Source organism: Pristis pectinata, chromosome 1, assembly GCF_009764475.1.
Source record: "Pristis pectinata isolate sPriPec2 chromosome 1, sPriPec2.1.pri, whole genome shotgun sequence".
Classification (NCBI taxonomy): domain Eukaryota; kingdom Metazoa; phylum Chordata; class Chondrichthyes; order Rhinopristiformes; family Pristidae; genus Pristis; species Pristis pectinata.
This window is the reverse complement of record NC_067405.1, coordinates 129,189,847-129,209,959: the sequence shown is the minus strand read 5'-3', so window position 1 is coordinate 129,209,959 and position 20,113 is coordinate 129,189,847. Positions and strand designations below refer to the sequence as shown.

At 39.5% G+C, this 20,113-nt stretch overlaps 1 protein-coding gene across 1 annotated transcript; it reads right to left on the bottom strand.

Moving 5' to 3' along the window:
- Positions 1-5: 5 nt before the first annotated feature.
- Positions 6-18,633, bottom strand: LOC127571060 (ubiquitin thioesterase OTUB2-like). Its single transcript, XM_052017102.1, has 6 exons — positions 18,450-18,633; positions 11,820-11,912; positions 7,512-7,630; positions 3,988-4,072; positions 2,015-2,209; positions 6-1,231 (listed from the first exon to the last, which is right to left on the bottom strand). Exons 1-6 carry the CDS (start codon positions 18,459-18,461, stop codon positions 1,022-1,024), a joined length of 714 nt encoding a protein of 237 aa, XP_051873062.1. The 5' UTR covers positions 18,462-18,633; the 3' UTR covers positions 6-1,021.
- Between the last annotated feature and the right edge of the window lie 1,480 nt (positions 18,634-20,113).

Genomic DNA, 20,113 nt, shown 5'->3' with positions numbered 1-20,113 from the left:
ACTAACAGTTTCGTTACTGTAGGAACAGTGCTTAGTTCGATGGTATTTTCTTTAGGATGAAATGCTCCATCTCCTGCAACTGGGTCACTCCAGCAAAAAATTACACTAAATCCAAAAGAAAAATTAAAATGCAAGTATTATTAAAGTAGGTAGTTGACAAGAATTTGGTCATACTGCATCATTTGATATTTTCTGTATAGGTCCATATAAAGCAAAACTGGGAGGATGGTGCAAAATAGATACATACTTGTGTAGTAGGTGGTTAGGTCAGTTTGCTTGCTTGTAAACAATGATTTCATTTAAAATAGATTTTGCACTATTAATATTTGCTACAAGGAATCAATTTACATATTAATCACCATTAATTAAGTTTTAAATCGGAGTCCAGATTAAACTTCTGTACACTTGCAAAGGGTTAGAATCTGAATTATGACCAGTTTTAAAAATTGGATTAGCTGTTTAAATCCCCCAGCAGGTGGAGCCAGTGTTGTGCACAATACATTGAATTGTCAACAGTGAAGCTGCCATCAAAATCCACTGTGGAATTTACTTTGTAATTACAACCTAAATCGCAGCTGAAACGTTGTTCCCTATTGACTAGAGGTGGGGCAAAGGAGGAGTCTCAACCCACAAATCCTGTATAAACAAAAAAGTGAGAGAAACAAAAACAATTCAGTCCTGTTCCTTTTAAAAAGAGTAGAAAAATGTTAGATTAATGGATGAAGACTTAATTTAAAAGCATGATGGAAGCTATACTAGAAATGTCTTTTCTGCAAAGCTATATTAAAATGGTACAGACTTTGGTACGTTTACACCCACTAATATCAAATACAAAATTCTAAATGTACTCGATTGATGTTGGGGATGTACAATAATTTTGTATGTCGGAAAATGGCTAAAGATTGGGCACAATTTATCTCATTGATTATTTTTCATCCCCCACAAACACCCTGCCAAAAAGACTCCCCAGCAAACCATGGCCCAGAGCACTAAAACTTCTAGTTGCAAGGTGAGATGAAGACTATTTGGTATTGCTTGCTTTGTAAAGTATATCGTAATGTCCTGGTTTGTAAAGTAGATAAACCAAAGGCTTTGATCCCTCTGGAAAGATGTGATGGTTGATTTCAGAGTCTGTTTTGTCCATATATTCCACTTGGATTGAAATACCCAGTGCTTGGGTCAGTGCAGTGATATGAATGTGGTCACTTTCCACGGCCATTGGTTCCACTTCCTATGGGAGGAAAGCTAGGCATTACCACATGTATACTACATAAATAAAAACAGTACTATAAGAGCAAGACCTCAGAAAGAAATTACCCCACATCTCAATCAGCAATACCCCTATAATAACAAACCTACTTATCATTAAGGGATGTGCCAAGGTAAATCATCTAAACAAATACTTTTGGACAGAAATTTCAGTATATCAGTTTTAATACTGTGATCTGTTTAGGAAGGGTATGAGCCTTTCAAAGCAAAAAGGAAAAAAGTTATTTCAATTAATATTAAACAAAATGAAAAAGAAAACCACTAATCAGTCTTTCTAAAGTAAAGGTTATTTCTCAGGATCTCTTCAAGCTATGACGAACTCCAAAATATTTTGCTATACTTCATGCATTTCAAAAGGGGTAATGAGCATCTTAAACATCATCAAGTGACTCTCTTTTCCCTCAGGGAAGAACAATTCTGAGAAAATCAGAATTGTGATGTCCTGAAAGGGTACTTCATTCTTCAATCAATGATTTCCCCTGTTAAATCTTATGAGGACAGCAACAACTAAATAAGTGGATCAGACCTCAGTCTATTATCACAAGGATGACATTTGTGGCATTGTAATGTTCCAATACCACACTAATAGCTCAACGTATATTAGTTCAGGATCTTTTACATAGAATACTGTTCATAATTAATATTGTCCATTAATATTTACCAAAAAAAATTGTTTCTGAAATTTGAAGGCAGGCTCCATCATCAATGAATAAAACTAATCAACGTAACCAATTCTAAAACTGACCTGAGCACAGAAGTCTTTAATACTTATGCCTCCCTCGAGGAAAAATTCAAAGAACCCGGACTGTTTCTGCAAGTATGCGGATGTTAGTAGTCGAAGATATTGCACTAAATGATCTGAAGCACCACGATCATTGAAAACAGCAAGTAGCTTAGAGACCGAACCATCCGTTTCTACCAGGTCAATCACATCCATAAACTAGAACCAGAGAACCTAACAGTAACATCTGTATCAATGCAATTTTATTTTCATAAAAAGGAAACTACAGAATCTCTTAAATCAAACTTAGAACAATGGGAGAAGCTCATTTTGATCTATACTCATCAAGGTATGTTAAGCATTTCCTCAATAAAAATACTCTAGGATTACATACCATCAAACACACCAAAAGGAAAGGATTTCCATTGGAGGAAAAAAAAATTACAGATGCTGGAAATCCAAACAAAAGTAAAAAATGCTGGAAGCACTCAAGTAAAGCAGCATTTGCGGGGGAGAGAAACTGTTATCGTTTCAGTTCAAATGACTCTTCATCGGAACTTGAAAAGTGAGATAAACAGGGCGTTTTAAATTGGAGAGTTGGGGGAGGGGGTGTTGGAGAAAATAGAGGTAATAAATATGATAAGGTGCAGATCAAAACTGTCAAGGTAATAATCTAACTTGCAGCTAGGGACAAGAAAGAAGTTGGAAACAGAAAGACACAGCCACATTTACAGAAAAACAAACCTGAAATTGTTAAATTCAACACTGAGTTCAGTCTAAGTGCCCTGATGGAAGATGAAGGGCTGTTCCTTGAGCTTATATTGGGCATCTTTGGAGCATCATAGGATGTCCAGGACTGAAATCAAGAGTGGTACTGGGATGGAGAATTAAACTTACAGGCTCTGAGTCACTTTGTGGACCGAATGAAGGCATTCTGCAAAGCAGAATGCAGTTATCCAATCGGCATTTGGATTGTTCATCACAAGAGGAGACCACATTGTGAGCACCCAATGTAGTAAACTGGTAAAAGTGCAAGTGGATCACTGCTTCATCTGGAAGGAATGTTTGGGTCCCTTGATGCTGGGAAGGATAGAGGTAAAAGGACAGATGTTACATCTCCTGCATGAGAAGAGAAATGTGGGTGGAGATGGAAGAGTGGACCAGGGAATGCCAAAGGGACTATTGCCTCCACAATACTGAAAGGGGAGGGAAAGGGAAGGCATGTCTGATTGAACAATCCTGTTGAAGATGGCAGAAATTACGAAGGATGATATACCGAATGTGGAGGGTGGTGGGCTGGAAAACAAGGACATGAGGAACCCTATTCTTGTTCTAGCTGGAGGACAGGGTGAGAGCAGAAATACAGAAATGAAAGGAGAAGCCATTGAGAGCCTTGTCACAGTTAAGGAAAAAGGAAAACATTTTGAAAGGGACCAGAGTGGAAAATCTCACTATCAGAATAGATACAACAGAGATGGAGAAACTGGGAGAATGGAATGATTCCACAACAAAAAGATTTCCACACACTAGCTCACTAGTTTTTAAAACAACTGATTGTTGCTAGCTAGTTTGGCCTCAAGGGAAGGTTTGCAATAGAGTCTGGCCACCCTTCCAAAGGGATCAAATGTGTTCAGTTTGGGTCAGGAATTTTAAAAAACATTAATCTTCAGAACAGACAGTCGCCAGCTCTTTGTAAGTAAACGCACTCTGACTCAGTAGAGGTTGGCCACCTGACCCAAATCCAACAGGACCCAATTATGTTGGTTAAGCATCAAAAGCAGTCGTGTCCTTGGGTTCAGTTTGGGCTAGGTTTAGATTGGTCTGGACAGATCAGTTTTAAGACAAGCAGACCTCCACTTTAAATCCTCCTTCAGTTTACAACAGGGGATTACAGGGACACATTCCATTACTTTCTCAATTGTGACAACTTGAGCAGTTGAGACAAAAGACTATAATAAAACCTTAAATTTATCACTTTTCAGAAATGAAATACTTACAGTGCTCAAAGAATTTTCAAATGTTTTTTCAGCAAATCCAGCAGCTAAAAGTTCTTCTCTACTCTGCATTAAAATTTTTCTAAGTCTAAATTAAAAATAATTCATATTAGGTGAAATATGGTATTAATACACAAGCACCATACTTGGTAAAGTCATGATTTTGCTATCTATTCACTAGTAGCCATGACAACAATATTTTCCATGCAATAGATGTAGAAAATTCAGCAAGATTCAGTTGAGATCTTCAAATTTCAGAAAAATCTAGTTTCTTTTCTTTCATCCTTTTAATTCCTTTAATTACAGTAACTAGGGTGATCCAGAAGATTAAGTCACATGGGATCCACGGTGAGTTGGTAAATTGGATCCAAAACTGGCTTGGTCACAGAAGACAGAGGGCAGTGATAGAGGAGTGTTTTTCTGTCTGGAGGGTCTGTGACCAGTTGCGTTCCACAAGGATTACGGACTAGGGCCTCTGTTGTTCGTAATATATATTAACGATTTGGATGAAAATGTAGGTGGTCTGATTAACAAGTTGCAGATGACACAAAAACAAGTGGAGTTGTGGACAGTGAGGAAGGTTGTCCAAGGATGTTGGAAATTTGGGCAGCAAAATGGCAGATGGAGTTTTTGGGAGATCAAATGCAAGCACAGAAAGTGCACCTTAGGAGCACTGATGTATAGAGGGATCTTAGGGTGCAAGTCTATAGCTCCCTGCTGTAGCAACACAAGTGGATAGGGTGGTAAAGGCGGCATACAGCATGCTTGCCTCCATCGGTTGGGGTACTATTAAAATTGGGAAGTCATTTTGCAGTTGTATATAACTCTAGTTAGGCTATATTTGGAGTATTGTGTGCATTTCTGGTCACCACACTATAGGAAGGTTATGGAGGTTTCGGAGAAGGTACAGAAGATGTCAACCAGGATGCTGCCTGGAGTAGAGCGTATTAGCAATAGGGAGAGGTTGAGCAAACATGGATTGTTTTCTCTGGAGCGTCAGAGATTGAGGGGTGACCTAATACAAGTACAGATAGAGTCTTCTTCCAAAATAATAGAGGGCATGGGTTTAAAGCAAGGGGAGAATGTTTAAAAGAGATTTGCAAGTTTTTGTTTTAAACACAGAGAGTAGCAGGTGCCTGATATGTGCTACCAGGAGAGTAGTACAAGGAGATATGATGGCAACATTTAAGAGGCATTTGGGACCAGAAACAGGTATAGGAACAGACAGCAAAGAAGGATATGGACCACGTGCAGGCAGATGGTACTAGTTTAGATTGGTATCATAGTCTGTTCAGACATGGTGGGCCAAACAGCCTGTTCCTGTGCTGGATCGTTTTATGTTCCAAGTAACTAAAGTGGGAACACATCACCACCTGTTGAAGTCTCCAAACCAAGCTACGAAAAAGGTCTATACCAACATTTTGTATCTCAAGTGTGCAAGGGTGGAGCAGCTAATTGAGCCACTGCCTCACTCCTCCAGAGACCCAGGTTCAATTCTGATCTGGGATACTGTCTGTGTGGAGTTTGCCTGTGACCATATGGGTTTCTTCCAGGAGCTCTGGTTTCCTCCCACATCCCAAAAACATGCAAGCTAGTAGGTTAATTGGTCAATGTAAATTGCCCCTAGTGTGTCGGTGAATGGTAGAGTCTGGGGTGAGTTAAGGGGAATGTAAGGAGAAAAATATAAAAATGAAAACGTAGGATTGGTGTAAGTGGGTGGGTGATGGTCAGCATGGACTCGGTGGGCCAAATGGCCCATCTCCATACTGTATTTCTTTATGACTGTATCACCCTGATAATGATATGTCTATTCCGTTATTCCTGTTGAAATGTTGACCATTAGCTATCCAAAGACTGGATTTTGCCGATTTGATTAGGAAATTAAAAAAATTATGAGTGCTTATTTTGGGCTTCTCAATACTCGTTTTCACATTACAAATGCATATGTACTTCAAGCACTGGTGGCAAAATGTTGTGATAAAAAAAAGCATGCAAGCCTTTGAGCTTTCATTTCCATTTTACTTCATTGAATATGTCTGGTTTAACTCCAATGCGAGTGAAAATATCATCATGGTTAGCTCAGTTAGAAGAACAGTGAGTAGCTCCTACATGGTACAGGACAAACAGTGGCCAAACATCTTACTGCAAACAGCAGACAGGTTTGGCAACAGCATATGCAAGTCAACTTTCTCATTAATAACTCTCATGCAGTAGTGTTGGAACCAATGCAAAATGCCCAAAAGCTGCATAAATTTGTTTGGGCATAGATATATCAGATACAGCACAAACTTTGGTGAAAAATGTTTGCAGTTTTGCACTTAACAATTTGGGGGTGGGGGGGTGTTATATAAGTATGTAAAGTACTTTCTACTAAAGTTAGTGAACAATGGTTGGCTCCTTGGGATTGGGATCAAGAAGTTTGTCCACCCAGAGGCGAGCAAATCTTCAGAATTCGCTATCCATGAGCAATGGAGGCTTAGTTGCCGAGCATATTCAAGACAACGATTGATAGATTTTTGGATAATAAGGGATACATGGTTAGTGCAGGGAAGTGGTGCTCAAGTAAAAGATCAGCTATGATCAAGTCAAATAGCAGAGCAGGTGCAAGGGACCAAATGGCTACTCCTGCTTTAAATTTATGTGTACAGTTAATGAGTCAGTGAAACCACATCCGAGGCATTTCAATTAAATACCACTGCCTATTAAGATACATACTCAAGTCCAGATGGCTTAGAGACACACTGGAAAAAGCCAAGGCATGAGAACCTTCAAGTCTACTGCTGCAATTCAATCCAGCTTAATAACGGATGAGTTGCAAGCTTCCTATTGCTTGCCCAACTAGCACCACTCATTTAAGACACTGTCATGCAGGGTTACCTGAAGCCGATTGGGAATTATCCCTGCCTCAGTAAATGTATCCCTCCACACCCAGTTAATCTATCAGAATATCTGGATAATCAGGTTGTATTAAATGTTTCAGAAAAAGGATATTACTGCTACCACTCAAATATAACACAGCTAGAAATGCAGCACTCTTTTACCAGTGGAATGCCAATTTCTGCTCAATGCATAGAATAAATATCATCACAAATTTTAGTTTTGAATACAAAACTCATCTACAATTCTACACAAAAGGTACCAATTTCAAACCAAAGAAAACTGTTTCTCTACTCAGAAAAAAGTAAAATTTGCGGGGAAAGAGCAGTGGAGGGATACTAAGTCATTAAGAGCCGGCACAGGCATGGTGGGCTGAATGTCTTCCTTCAAGTGCTGCATGACTCCATTCTTCAGATGGAATAAAATTCCCCATCTTGGTCTTGAATACTTCCTAGGGTATTTGACCCTCTGCCACGTCCACCTTCATTGAAACAGGACAACAGCGCACATGTAGGGTGTATGAATGACTAATGTCCTGTACTTTGAAAACAGAAATCTAAATTTATTTGCATCACTTTGCAATTTCACTCTGTTTATACAGTATTCTCCAGTATAATGAGCAAAAAAAAACACCCTCAAAACTAACTTACTTTTTGATTCCCTTGTTATTTCCAACCATTGATTCCAGATAAGCAAAGCTCAGTGCCCGATAAAAGCAGTTTCCATCACCAAGTGTCCTTCTGAAGAAAGCATACTTTTTACTGATATCCTGAATGAAAAAGAAAAAGATGGCTATACACATGCAGGCTGACATGAAAGTAGTTTTCAATACAATTCTTTCAACAATTAAGATAAAATTTCTTTATTACTCACATGTACTGTACATCAAAACACACAGTGAAATGCATCTTTTTTGCGTAGTGTTCTGGGGGCAACCTGCAAGTGTCGCCACACTTCTGGCACCAACATAGCATGCCCGCAACTTCCTAACCTGTATGTCTTTGGAATGTGGGAGGAAACCGAAGCACCCGGAGAACACCCACACAGTCACGGGGAGAACGTACAAACTCCTTACAGACAGTGGCTGGAACTGAACCCGGGTCACTGGCGCTGTAATAGCGTTACACTAACTGCTACACTACCGTGCCTGCCCTTCAATTTAAATCTTACACCTTAAGTTTTTCAAAAGCTAATCAATTTGAGGTAGCAGTACAGTCCTCTAGTAACTTTGTGGTAACGCACCACATGACACTGAATTAGAAAGACAATTAACTGATCACCTCCTCTCAACTATGAATTGAGAGTACCAAAAACTATCTTGATAGCCATAATTTGAGTCTTTAAAGCATAAATGTTTACCAAATAAATTAGGTTTGTAGAAATTTGATTTTATAGCGTTTCCTTGTTATTTTACTTAGGGAATTTTGATGGTCCAAATTGAGATAATAGAAAAAGTAATTTCTGCACAAGAATTTGCTGTTCCCTTTTCCAGCAAAAAGAGTATCCTGAATCTCCAAGCAACGATAGATGTGCAGGAAGTTTCAGAAACTGAGGCACACAAGTGTTTTATTTAAATAAAACATACCATGCCAAAATCTGCATTTCTAACAAAACATCGGCATTTTTAATATCGTTTGTTATTTTTCTAGTTTAACCTAATTATTTCAGATTAAAGAAGCAGATTTCCCACAAATTAAATGAATGGTTGGACAATCATATGTGCCAAGGCTCCCTGCATTCTGATGCCTAATTATAGTATCACAAAAGGATGGCCCTATGCTTCGGATAGTGGCTGGACATTCCTCTTCTGCATTCATTTTCATATTCCAGTACCTGCTTCCATCCAACCTGGGCCATGCTTGTGATGGATCCAGCAGGGCCCCTCTCCCCCCCACTGCCATCTTGGGTTCTGCACCCGTAACGCTTCCATCAAAGATGCTTCTTCCAGGAAGTCACTGAAGGACTGCAGGCTTGAACAAACACACTCTAAGTTGTCCTTTGCATTTGATGGATGCAAATGCAGAATGAGGTAATTCAGAGGTACAGCTGGTAGAGCTGCTGTCACACAGCTCCAGCAACTGGGTCCTGGTGGTGTCTGTGTGGACTTTCCACCCTCTCCCCATGACTCTGTGGGTTTCCTCCCACATCCCAGAGACAGCAAATTGTAGATTAATTGGCCACTGTAAATTACCCCTACTGTGTGGGCAACTGGTGGAATCTGGGAGGAGATAATAGTAATGTTGAGAGAATTAAATGGGATTAACATAGATTGGTGCTTCATGGTCAATGTAGACACAATGGCCCCAAGCACTCATTTTCCTGCTTATATTACTAACTCTAGCCATGCATACACTGTCTGCATTTACATAAATGTAAAATGCATCATCCCTAGTTAGAATTAAGGAAAATAAAAGAAAATTCAACAAATGCGTGAATAAAAATAGAAATGTTGCAAACACTTAGTGGCCAGGTAGCATTGGTAAAGAAAGGGAAAATGTCAGTCCAGATTAAGACTAGCAATTCCAGTTTAAGAGTCAGTAAATTAAGGACTCTCGCATGAATGCAAATCCTGAATTTCCTGGCTGGGCTCCACCTCTGGGCTCTCCTTTGAATAGGACCTTGCTTGGATTCCCCAGCAGATTTAGAATGGAAAGACTGCTCTTGGATCCGGCGTCAAGTTAGACTTGGCAGAGGATCCAAGAGCCCCTTATTTGAATAGGGATTCCAGGGCTGCAGGAAAGAAAGGAAGACGAGGGCAAGTAACTTCTTAAATTACTTGTGTATTGTTTCATGTTTTTATAATAATTTTTAAATGAAACCCTGACAGCACCAATAACTTGTGTAACTGGGGACAGGCTGAAACTGATAATTCATGAGCAAATCCTTACTACTGTGGACTTCCAATAGCCCAATGAGCATATAGGTTATGTTACGACTATGCAATAGATCTTTGGCATCTAAGAGAATAAAGGATCCTTTGCCTAATTTTAGATTTTACTATTGGGAAATTAATATTAGATACTTAATTTTCTGGCCACAAGATTTGGATGCAATTCATTGTCCCTGTTGGGTACACCTTGAGTGTGAATCAGTGCAAGGATTTTCATTAGTTTCTATTTTAAGAGCTTCATCCCCTTTTGCACTTACTAAATTGAGTAAACAAGTGACTAATCCAATAGGTAAACATACAATATGGATAGGGTTTCAATTTCGTAAATTTTTTGGATTGAATAAATTTAATTTATCAAGTCCTATTCAATCTAATTTTTTCTTTCAACCATCTAGAATTGACTCAGCCTTTTCCTTATGGAGAATGAAGGGAATAACATGTTTGAGATTTATTCATTGATAACTTTTTTATCTTTTGAACAGTTGTCTAATAAACACAATCTGCCTAGATCACATTTTTTTTTGATATTTACAGATTAGACATTTTTTAAAAGTTACTTTACCTTCTTTTCCGACACCATATAAAATTGAAATTACGGAAAAATTTTAGGTTTTAATCCTTATCAGAAGGGCCTGATAGCAATAATTTATGATTGGATTATGAAAATATTTTCAGAGGAACTTGATAAAATTAAGAATGAATGGGAAAGAGAACTCCAGGTACTTTTACCCACAGAGACATGGAAGAAAATTCTTCAATTAGTTAATACATCTTCTATGTGTGTTAGACACTCTTTGATGCAGTTTAAGGTGGTTCACAGGACCCATATGTCCAAGGACAAGTTAGCCCATTTTTATCATCATATAAATTCTACATGTGACACATGTAATTCAAAGGTAGCTTCCCTGACACATATGTTTTGGTCCTGTCCCTTTTTGGAGAAATATTGGAAAGACATTTTTAACATTATTTCATCTGTACTGAACATTGATTTACAACCTCATCCTATTACTGCAATTTTTGGGTTACCAATGATGGAATCTCGCCATTTATCTGCTTCTGCTTGTCGCATGATTGCCTTTGTCACATTAATGGCCAAGTGATCCATTTTGTTCAAATAGAAGGATCCTATACCTCCCACCATTTTTCAGTGGTTCTCTCAAACTATAGCATGTTTAAACTTAGAAAAAATTAGGAGTGGTACTGTTGATCCTTCGCTTAAATTTGAGGAAGTTTGGAGTCCAGTTATTCAATATTTCCATATGATATAAGCAGACCTTTTTCAGATCCCTTTCAATAACCTTTGAATACAGAGGAGCGGAGTCAACGACATAATAATGTTTTTTTTCTTTTTAATTGAAGAAATATCAGTCCAGTTTTTTTTTTGAAGTTTTTGGTTTTTTTTGGTTTATTATCAATTTTTTTTTGATTTGGGGGTTCTTTCATATAAGAAAATTTCATTTCTTTTCAATCTTTCCTTTTGTATTTGTTCACTTAATAAGAGAACGGGTGGTCTAGATTACTTTTTTTTACTCCTTGTGATTATATATATTAACTGTTATGATTGCTATCCTGATCTCTTTACACCATGTATATAATTACTAATGTTATACATATTATTTTGTATTAATTTGAAAATGAATAAAAAGATTGAAAAAAAAGAGAATAAAGGATGATGTCTGTTTTAAATATAAACAGTGCATGGAAAGAAGTAATGCTAGTAACATCATTTAAAGAATGGCTGTGCTATGTAATCCACACCTACCAGCTGCAGGCCAAAGAGGCAAGCTGTTCACTTAAAATTTTGGCAAAAATGCAAGTCCAGACAAATTGTTTAAGATGTTATTGTATTCACTGTCCTATGTGCATGCAATACACAAGATGCAGTAAATTCACACTCTCCCAGAAAGTACCATATACAGAGACACATTTAATTATTTTTGCATTATATAAACGTGACTGACAAATAATGAATTAGTGTACGATTTAATTTGTGAAACAATAGCAAATGCAATAAAAATAGCAGTATTAGGCCTTCATGTAATTTATAATTAAAAAAGTATCATACTTGTACTTTTTGTTGATAAATTCTGTCTTCAGGATGTTCATCTCCAAGAGCCCGTATTTCACTTTGATCAGAGACTATAGATACAGGTCCATACTATTTAACAAAACAGAAAAAAAAAGCACTTAATTAAACAGTAAATTCAGTATTCAAAAGAAAGAAAAACATGGCAAAATCCAAACTTACCTGCTGATAATTCAACAAAAACTTAACGTACTATTGCTCTCCCTTGCAGTGTCAGTTTTTGAAAGTTTCAATGTCATGCCTATCAAGTATTCCATGAACGAAAGTTTATTCACAGTGGACAATTAACAAAGCTTAGATTTTCCAATGTATTTAACATGATTGGGACGCAACGCATGATGAATATGAAAGAGGTAGCAATTTGCTATCAGATTAGTTTTCAACAATCAAGAGGGCAGGATGCCAGGGAAATATGAAACACTTCACATAACTGTTCTTTTAAAAAATTGGGCAAGGTTGTAACTGAATACTTAAGTATCTGGGCAAGCTCATGAATCACTAAGGAATAACAGACTATGGGCATAATGCTGGTAAGTGAGATCAGTGTGGGCAAGTATTTGATGGTGGGCTGAAGGGTCTGTTTCTGTACTGAACAACTCTATGGCTCTAAGACACAGGACAAGAATTAGAGAAATAATAGTCACACCACCCACACAAAAGTCGAGATTATTTCATGACAAATGAACATCACGAGCAAAAGTAGATTTTCTCCTTCTATGCAATGGTCAGTCCATTATGCTTGTATATAGAAATTCACAGTACAAAAGCAGGCCATTCAGTCAATCATATCAATGTCAGCTGAAAACAAAAGAGCACCCAGTCATAACACACTTTCCAGGTCTTGGTCTGTACAACAGAAGATTAAGGCTCTCCAAGTGCCCATCCAGGTACGTACACAAGCACATGAGAAAATTGGAGGAGTAGGCCACCAGACCCCTTCAGCCTGCCCCATTGCTTAATTTGATCATGGCTAACCTATGCTGGCCTCAACTCCTCTTCTGTGCCGGTTCCCCATAGCATCAATTGCTCCATCTTTCAAATGCTTATCTATCACCACCTTAAATATTTCTAATAATCTTGCCTCTACCACCTTCTGGGAGGTAGAGAACTCCAGAGCTTCACTACCCACTGAGAAGAAATTTCCGAGCTCCTCAGTTTTAAATGATCAGCACTTTATGTTATAAAGCAGTCTCCTTATTTGAAACCCTTCTGTTAGTGAAAACATCTCAACATCTATCCAGTCCAGTCCCCTTAGGATCTTGCATGTTTCAATAAGATCATCACTCATTCTTCCAAACTCTAAAGAATACAGATCTAAATACTTCAGCCCCTACGATAGGACAACCCTCATATCCCAGGAATTAGCCTGGTGAATTTCCTTGGACTGCCTCCAATACTACTGTATCCTTTTTTTGGTAAAAGGCACCAAAACTTTTTAAAGATTTGATGAAGGTTCCTGTTTCTTCCATCATTTCAGACAGCGACCCTCTGTGCACACATATGCACAAACACAAAACATGCTCTACACAAGTAAAATTCTCAATTCTACTTTAACCTTTCTATGAATCTAAGAAGCATTTCTTTCTTAATCACACAGCCTAGGGTTATTGTAATTTTATACATTTCAATTAAATCTCCACTCAGCCTCCTCTGCTCCAAAGAAAACAACCTCAGTCTATTCAATTAATTTTCCAAAGCCAAAATTCATCAGTTCTGCCAGTATTTCCATAAATGGCCTCCATTCCATATCAATGCAATCATCTCCTTCCAGGAATGTGGTGACCAGAACCCTTCGCAGAAATCTTGCTGTGGCCTAATTTGTGGTTGTACAGTTCTAGTCCTTACATTCCATGTCTCAATTATTAAAACAAGGAACCTCTTAATCTTTCTTATCCACATTATCTATCTTAGGGGTACGTGGACATGCATAAGTTAATGGCACAGATAGAAACAAATGTTATTTACACTTCTCATTATCCTATTTACTTGTATTCCCTCACTTTATCTGGTGTCCTCAAATACATGTTTTATTTTGGGATTTTCATCCACAGGGTAATTAATGAGGTAGGAATGGGGATCCAGGAGACAGCACTGGCAGAGTCTCAGCCCTGGACTGTTCTGGCAGCCCAGCTGGATGAGAGCAGAGACTGCAAGGTGAGTGAACAATCTGACCACAGGGCCATTGAAACTGAGGGAGTGAAAAGGAATGTAGGAGACAGTAACTTTAGGGGTATAAATATTGTTCTCTGCAACTACAAACAAGGGTTCTAAAAGCTACACATACAAAATGCTGGAGGAACTCAGCAGGTCAGGCAGCATCTACAGAGGGAAATAAACAGTCGGCGTTTCGAGCCAAGACCCTTCATCAGGACTGGAAAGGTAGAGAGCAGAAGCCAGAATAAAGAGGCAGAGGGTGGGGGTGGACCATGGGCTGGCAGGCGAGAAGGGGAAGGTAGGTGAGTGGGATGGGGGGGGTGGGGGGGAAGGTGAAAGGGAACGATGCAAGAAGCTGAGAGGTGATAGGTGTAAGAGGCAAATGGGGTGGAGAAGGAATCTGGTAGGAGTGGACAGTAGACCATGGAATAAAAGGGAAGAAGGTGGGGAATAGGAGGGAGGTGGTGGACAGGTCATGAGGGCCCACTAAAAGCTACAGTGCTGGGATTAAGGACATCTCCTCAGCTCGGAGAGAAATTTGGTGTCGGGGAAAGATCGAATCGTTGTGGTCCATATGGGAACCAGTAACACAGATATGACAAAAAAAAGATGGCTGATCTGAAGGAATATTAGCAGCTAGGGCCCAAATTAAAAAGCAGAATTACAAAGTTGATAGCATCTGGACCGTTAACTGAGCTGCATTCAAATTGCTATAGGGAATTAGTTGGTAGAACATCAGGCTTTCAATCTGAAGGTCCAGGGTTCATATGCCTTTTCAGGCACTGCCTTTGAGAGGCACAACAGCACAGCTAGTAGAGCCACTGCCAGAGACCTGGGTTCAATACTGACCTTGAGTGCCCTGTAACCAGCTGAGTTTCCTCTGGGTGTTCTAGTTTCCCCCCACCACATCCCAAAGATGTTCAGGTTGGTAGGTTGACTGGCCACTGTAAATTGCCCTGGTATGTAGGAATGTGATAGAATCAAGAGAGTTAAGCACGTGGAGAGAATTTTTAAAAATGTAAGGTTAGTGTAAATGGGCAGTACGGTCTCAGTGGGCCATTTCCTTGATGTATGACTTGAATCCATAATTCAAAAATGGCTGTGGGAGAAATGTGTTTCAATTCATGGGGCACTGGCATCAGTACTGGGAAAAGAGGGAACTGTTTTATTTAACAAGTTTCACTTCAGATCCATGCCTTATCAAGGGCCCTATATAAGGCCTTAAACTAAATAGCTGGGGAGAGGTTCTGGTGAGGTAACACTTAGAAAATTAAAAGAGAAAGAACAAGCAATGGTGCAGAATAATAAAATGGGTTACAATAACCACAATCTGTCAGAATAGACAATACAAACAAATAAGAGTATGCCTCCCAGTTAGAGTCAGAGCAGGGAAAAATGCCACAAGACAAAACAAAGTTTGCACGTTGCACAATTTATTTACATAAATGCTGTTGGATCCTTCATTTTAGAAGCTTGGATTATGTTTGTTTCTACACTGCTTCATTTTTCAATTAACCTCATTTCATCATGAAGGCCAGATCTTGTTATATTTTCAGAATTAAGTTAGCCAAGAAATATGATGCTTCACCTCACTGCAAGTAGCATTCATAATGGGAATTAAATTAGTTGTGGGTTACCCTTGCTACCTTCAGCTTAAGAGAGGAGGAAAGCAGCAATAATGCAAAATGTTGGCCAGTTAGCATGACATCAGTAGTACAAAAAAATACCAGAATCTATAATTAAAGAAGTTGTGACATAGCATTTAGAAAATAATAGGATTGTCCAGAATCAGCATAGATTATTGGATGGAAGAGCATGTTTGACAAATCTTTTTGTAACCAACATAACAGACAAGGCAAACCTCTTGTTATGATGTATTTTGATTTTCAGAAGGCCATTGATGGGTGCCGCACAAGAGATTATGAAGAAACTTGGAGAATCAGAACATTTGAGGTATTATACAGGCAGAGATTTGGGAATTAGTTAACAGACAGAAAACACAGCAGATATAAATAGGTCACTTTCAAGATGGGAGGCTGTGACTAGTGTGGTGCCACAGGGATCAATGCCATGACCCTAACTGTTCACCATCTATCTCAATGACATGGACGGAAGTCATCCAAATGCATCCAAGTTGGTTGATGATGCAAAACTGGGAGACAGTTTGGGCAGTGGGAAGGATGCAGAGGATATGGCATATGATGTGGAAAAATGTGAGATTATCCACTTTGGTGGAAAAAATAGAAAGGTTGTTTTTTATATGGTAAAAGCATGAAAGGTGTTGATGTTCAAAGGGACCTGGTATCCTTGCACACAAGTCATAGAAAGTTAGAGTGCAGATACCACAAGCGATAGGGAAGAAGAACATTACAGTGGCGTTTATTGCAAGAAGACTTTACAGACGACCCCCTGCATTATGGCAGTTCAGGTAAAGGAAATTTGCCCTTGCAAAATTCACAAATCACTACCAAAAAAAACTGTGATACATAATAAAAATTCTAAAAAATTCTTACGAAATTTGTGAAAAATATGTAAATAAACACAAAAATTTATTTTTTCTTCAACTCTCGTTGCTTGACACATGTTCTGATGATGCAGCTTCACCTTACTGAAAATTGTTACATGGACCATCTTCTAGGAATGCAACCACCCGCACCACCAACCCCCCCCCCAACCCCTCCCACAACAGGGGGATCACCAGTACCAGAGTAGGGATAACCAACTTCAATTAAACAGAGCCCTGATGTAACAAATCTGGAACATGGTGAACAGGTCTTGTCTCTCTATCAATGGAAGGAAATACTTATGATACAGCAAGGGCAATGAAGGTTCACCAGAGTGATTCCTGGCGTGATGGGTTTAGTGTACATTATGAGATTAAGCAGAGTAGGCCTATAGTCTCAAATTTGGAATAACGAGACACGACTTCGTTGAAATAAATTTCTTAGGGGCCTTGACAGGATAAGTGCTTAGCAGATGCTTTCCCCGATTGGGATGTCCAGAACCTAGGTCACAATCTCAAAGTAAGGGGATTATATTCAAGAAAATAGAGAGAAATTCTTCAACAAACAAGGTGAATATTTGGAATCTCTAGCTAAGAAGACTGAACGCTCAGTCACTCACTATAATCAAGACAGGGATCAATAGTTTTTAAAATATAAGAGAATAAAGGATGTGGGGTCAGCATAATTAAGTGAAGGCAGGGTAAAACATCAGCTATGATCTTGCTTGCTATGAGCAGCAAATACAAGGGGATCAAACTGGTAATGCCTGCTACATATTATGTTCAAAAAGTCAGAAAAATACCAAAGAATGAATAAGCTGCAGGGGTATAAAGAAGGAGCTGGGGAATAGGACTGACAGGGTTGCTTTAATCATAGTCAGCACTAGCTCCAAGGGTCAAATGGCCAACATCTGTACCAATAACAACTCTGTGAATATTTGATGGCTGGACCAAATATAACTGCTTTAATGTCACATGTATCCATCAGTTGATTTCTCTAACACAGAGAGACCAGATGTCATCAATATTAAAGGATTGATTGCCACACCAGGTTAGCAATGACATTTCTGGAGCTTGCTATAAAAAAAATCCAACCTAGCTAGCAAACTTGTTAAGAGGCCATTAGGATACCAGGTAGTAAAATGGAAGTGAAAACAGAATACTGGAGATATTCAGGTGGTCAGGCAGCTTCTAAAAGGCAAAACAGTTAACAATGCAGTAACCCTTCATCTGAATCTGATGCAAAACATTAATTCTGTTTCTCTCTCCACAGACACTACCTGATCTGATGAGAATTTCCAGAACTCTATTTTTATTTCAAATTTCCAACATCTGCAGTCTTTTGATTGCAATTACTGTGTAAAAGGAAAGAATTACATGGGTGGAGTAAGTAATGCTCTGCTGAGATGTGGATATGGGACGTCATAGGGATAGTAGAGAAAGAACTTGAACCCAGATCTTCCGTTCAAACTGGAAAGACAGTGACTGCCTCCATTAAAAATGTTCTGCATTAAAAAAAACTAAATTGACTTGACGAGCAAGCCTAAAGAAGAACAATAGCAACACTATTTTTGGCTGCCATCATAATTCATGAACTAACTGTCCAATATTTCTTCCCTTGAAAGATACTCCACCATAAAAAAAACTTGTGGACACGTCCTACACATCCTATTTGGATGGAAGGTCTTGGACCCCCATAGCTGACAGCTGATTAACCACACAATACACAAGTTTGCCAATAGACGAGGTTATGCCCGCTGCATAATTGTCAGCTGTGTGTAACATATGTCAATGATGCCAACCCCATTGGTGAAATGGTGGCAATTGCAATCATGCACCTGCCAGCCCTTACCCCCACCAAAAAAAATCCCAAACCCTTATTAATCTTGCTAACTCCATCCCCACCCCCACCACGCCATCGCAACGGAAGCAAAGGGAAACTCTTGACTTACTGCACCGTCCATTGCGCCCCTTGCAAGCCGGAGGCGCCACCAGCCGGCCGGCGCGTGCTCTGGGCTGACAGGCGGCGCGCGCCCCGGGACTGACACATTGCCCGCGAGCCTCACCCGACGCTCACCCGCCGCCTCGCGCCCAACCGCCACCGGCCCAACTGCCGCCGCCGCCGCCGCCGCAGGAAGTGACGCTTCCAACAACTGACAATCCGTCAAGAGTCAGGTGGTTTGAGCCGTCCGGCGGCCAATCAGAGCAGCGCTGCCCCTGTTGTTGGGCGGGGTGGGGGGGCGTCCCGGCGGGCTCGCCAGTGGCTCGTTGATGGGTCTGGTTCCTGCTCTTGCTGCCTGGCTCACGGTGCCCACTGTAGAGCGCTGTTCGTGTGCACCAATCACCCACTCAGACTCTGTTTTAAGGCGTGAGCATCTCACGCTGCACTTTAAATTACATTTGATATAACGCCATCCCAAATTACTTTAGCCGCTGGGTTGCCCGAATTCATGTTAGTTATGTTAAGCACGTTTTGTTCTCCAAACTTGGAAGACAGCTTGCCTTATCCAAACTAACACGCAAAACTGTCTGTTCCCTTTTACAGCATTGCACCGCAATGCTACCTCATTAAATATAAATAGAGCTGTTTGCAGCTCATAACAAATATAAAAATGTATGCAGTTCACTTGTTTTAAAAGATGGTGGAACCGCTGCGGTGCCATGGGCAGATATTTTAAAGGATTGTTCTCCGCAATGTCCGCTCGTAAATCTGTGTGCTGTTCATTCGAATACAGTTCAGTCGAAACTCATTTAATAACCGATATGGAGACCCGTGTCAGCAGATGCAATCACTTGGGGGGGACATGTAGCATAGGGGAATAGAGGTTTATTTGAAATAAATTGCACGATAACTCGCTTGCTTACAAGACCCACAACTTAATTTAGCTGATGTCACTTAGTTCATCAAATTCACAGAACACTTATCCTTTGCATATACTGTACTCGAGTTGGTACGATCGTTTTGTTAAACGGAATTCCAAATCTGCAGAAAGCTTTTGATTTCGGCAGAAACCATTCCTTCCGTTTTATTTTACGAATTTCAGAGCATGAGAACCCCCTTTAAAATGGTATTGTTCCAGCAGGTTTAACATTGAACTCTGAGCATCAGCTTGAACTAAAATTAACATCGTTATAGGGGAACAGTGATCTGTCGGCGATATTGTACATTTTTTATGAAACTCTTAATCTATCTGATGCACCCATTGATACGGGTTTTGCATAATTGGCAGCACACATATGATCATATCATCTATTGATGTTGATTTACATAATTTCTTCCCAAAGGAAGATTTAAATGACTCACTGAAACCATAGTTGCCGTGGTACCAGGGATGTAAATAGATAAATGAAGCAGAAGAACATACACGGAGAATGCACCAGAGTAGGAATCAGGTTGAAAGGAATGAATCAAAGAGAAACAAGTCAAAAATATGGAAGTTGTGATAAAATTATAAGAGAAGGGAAAGGGGCAAAGAATAATGAACAGGAATCCCTTCCGTTTTGAAGGCGAATCCAAGTGGTGCTATCTGCCCCATCATGAACCCAGTACACTGAAGAGAGAAGAACTGTATGAGTCTTGTGAAATTATCAGTGAGCGAGCAAAGAAATGACCTTG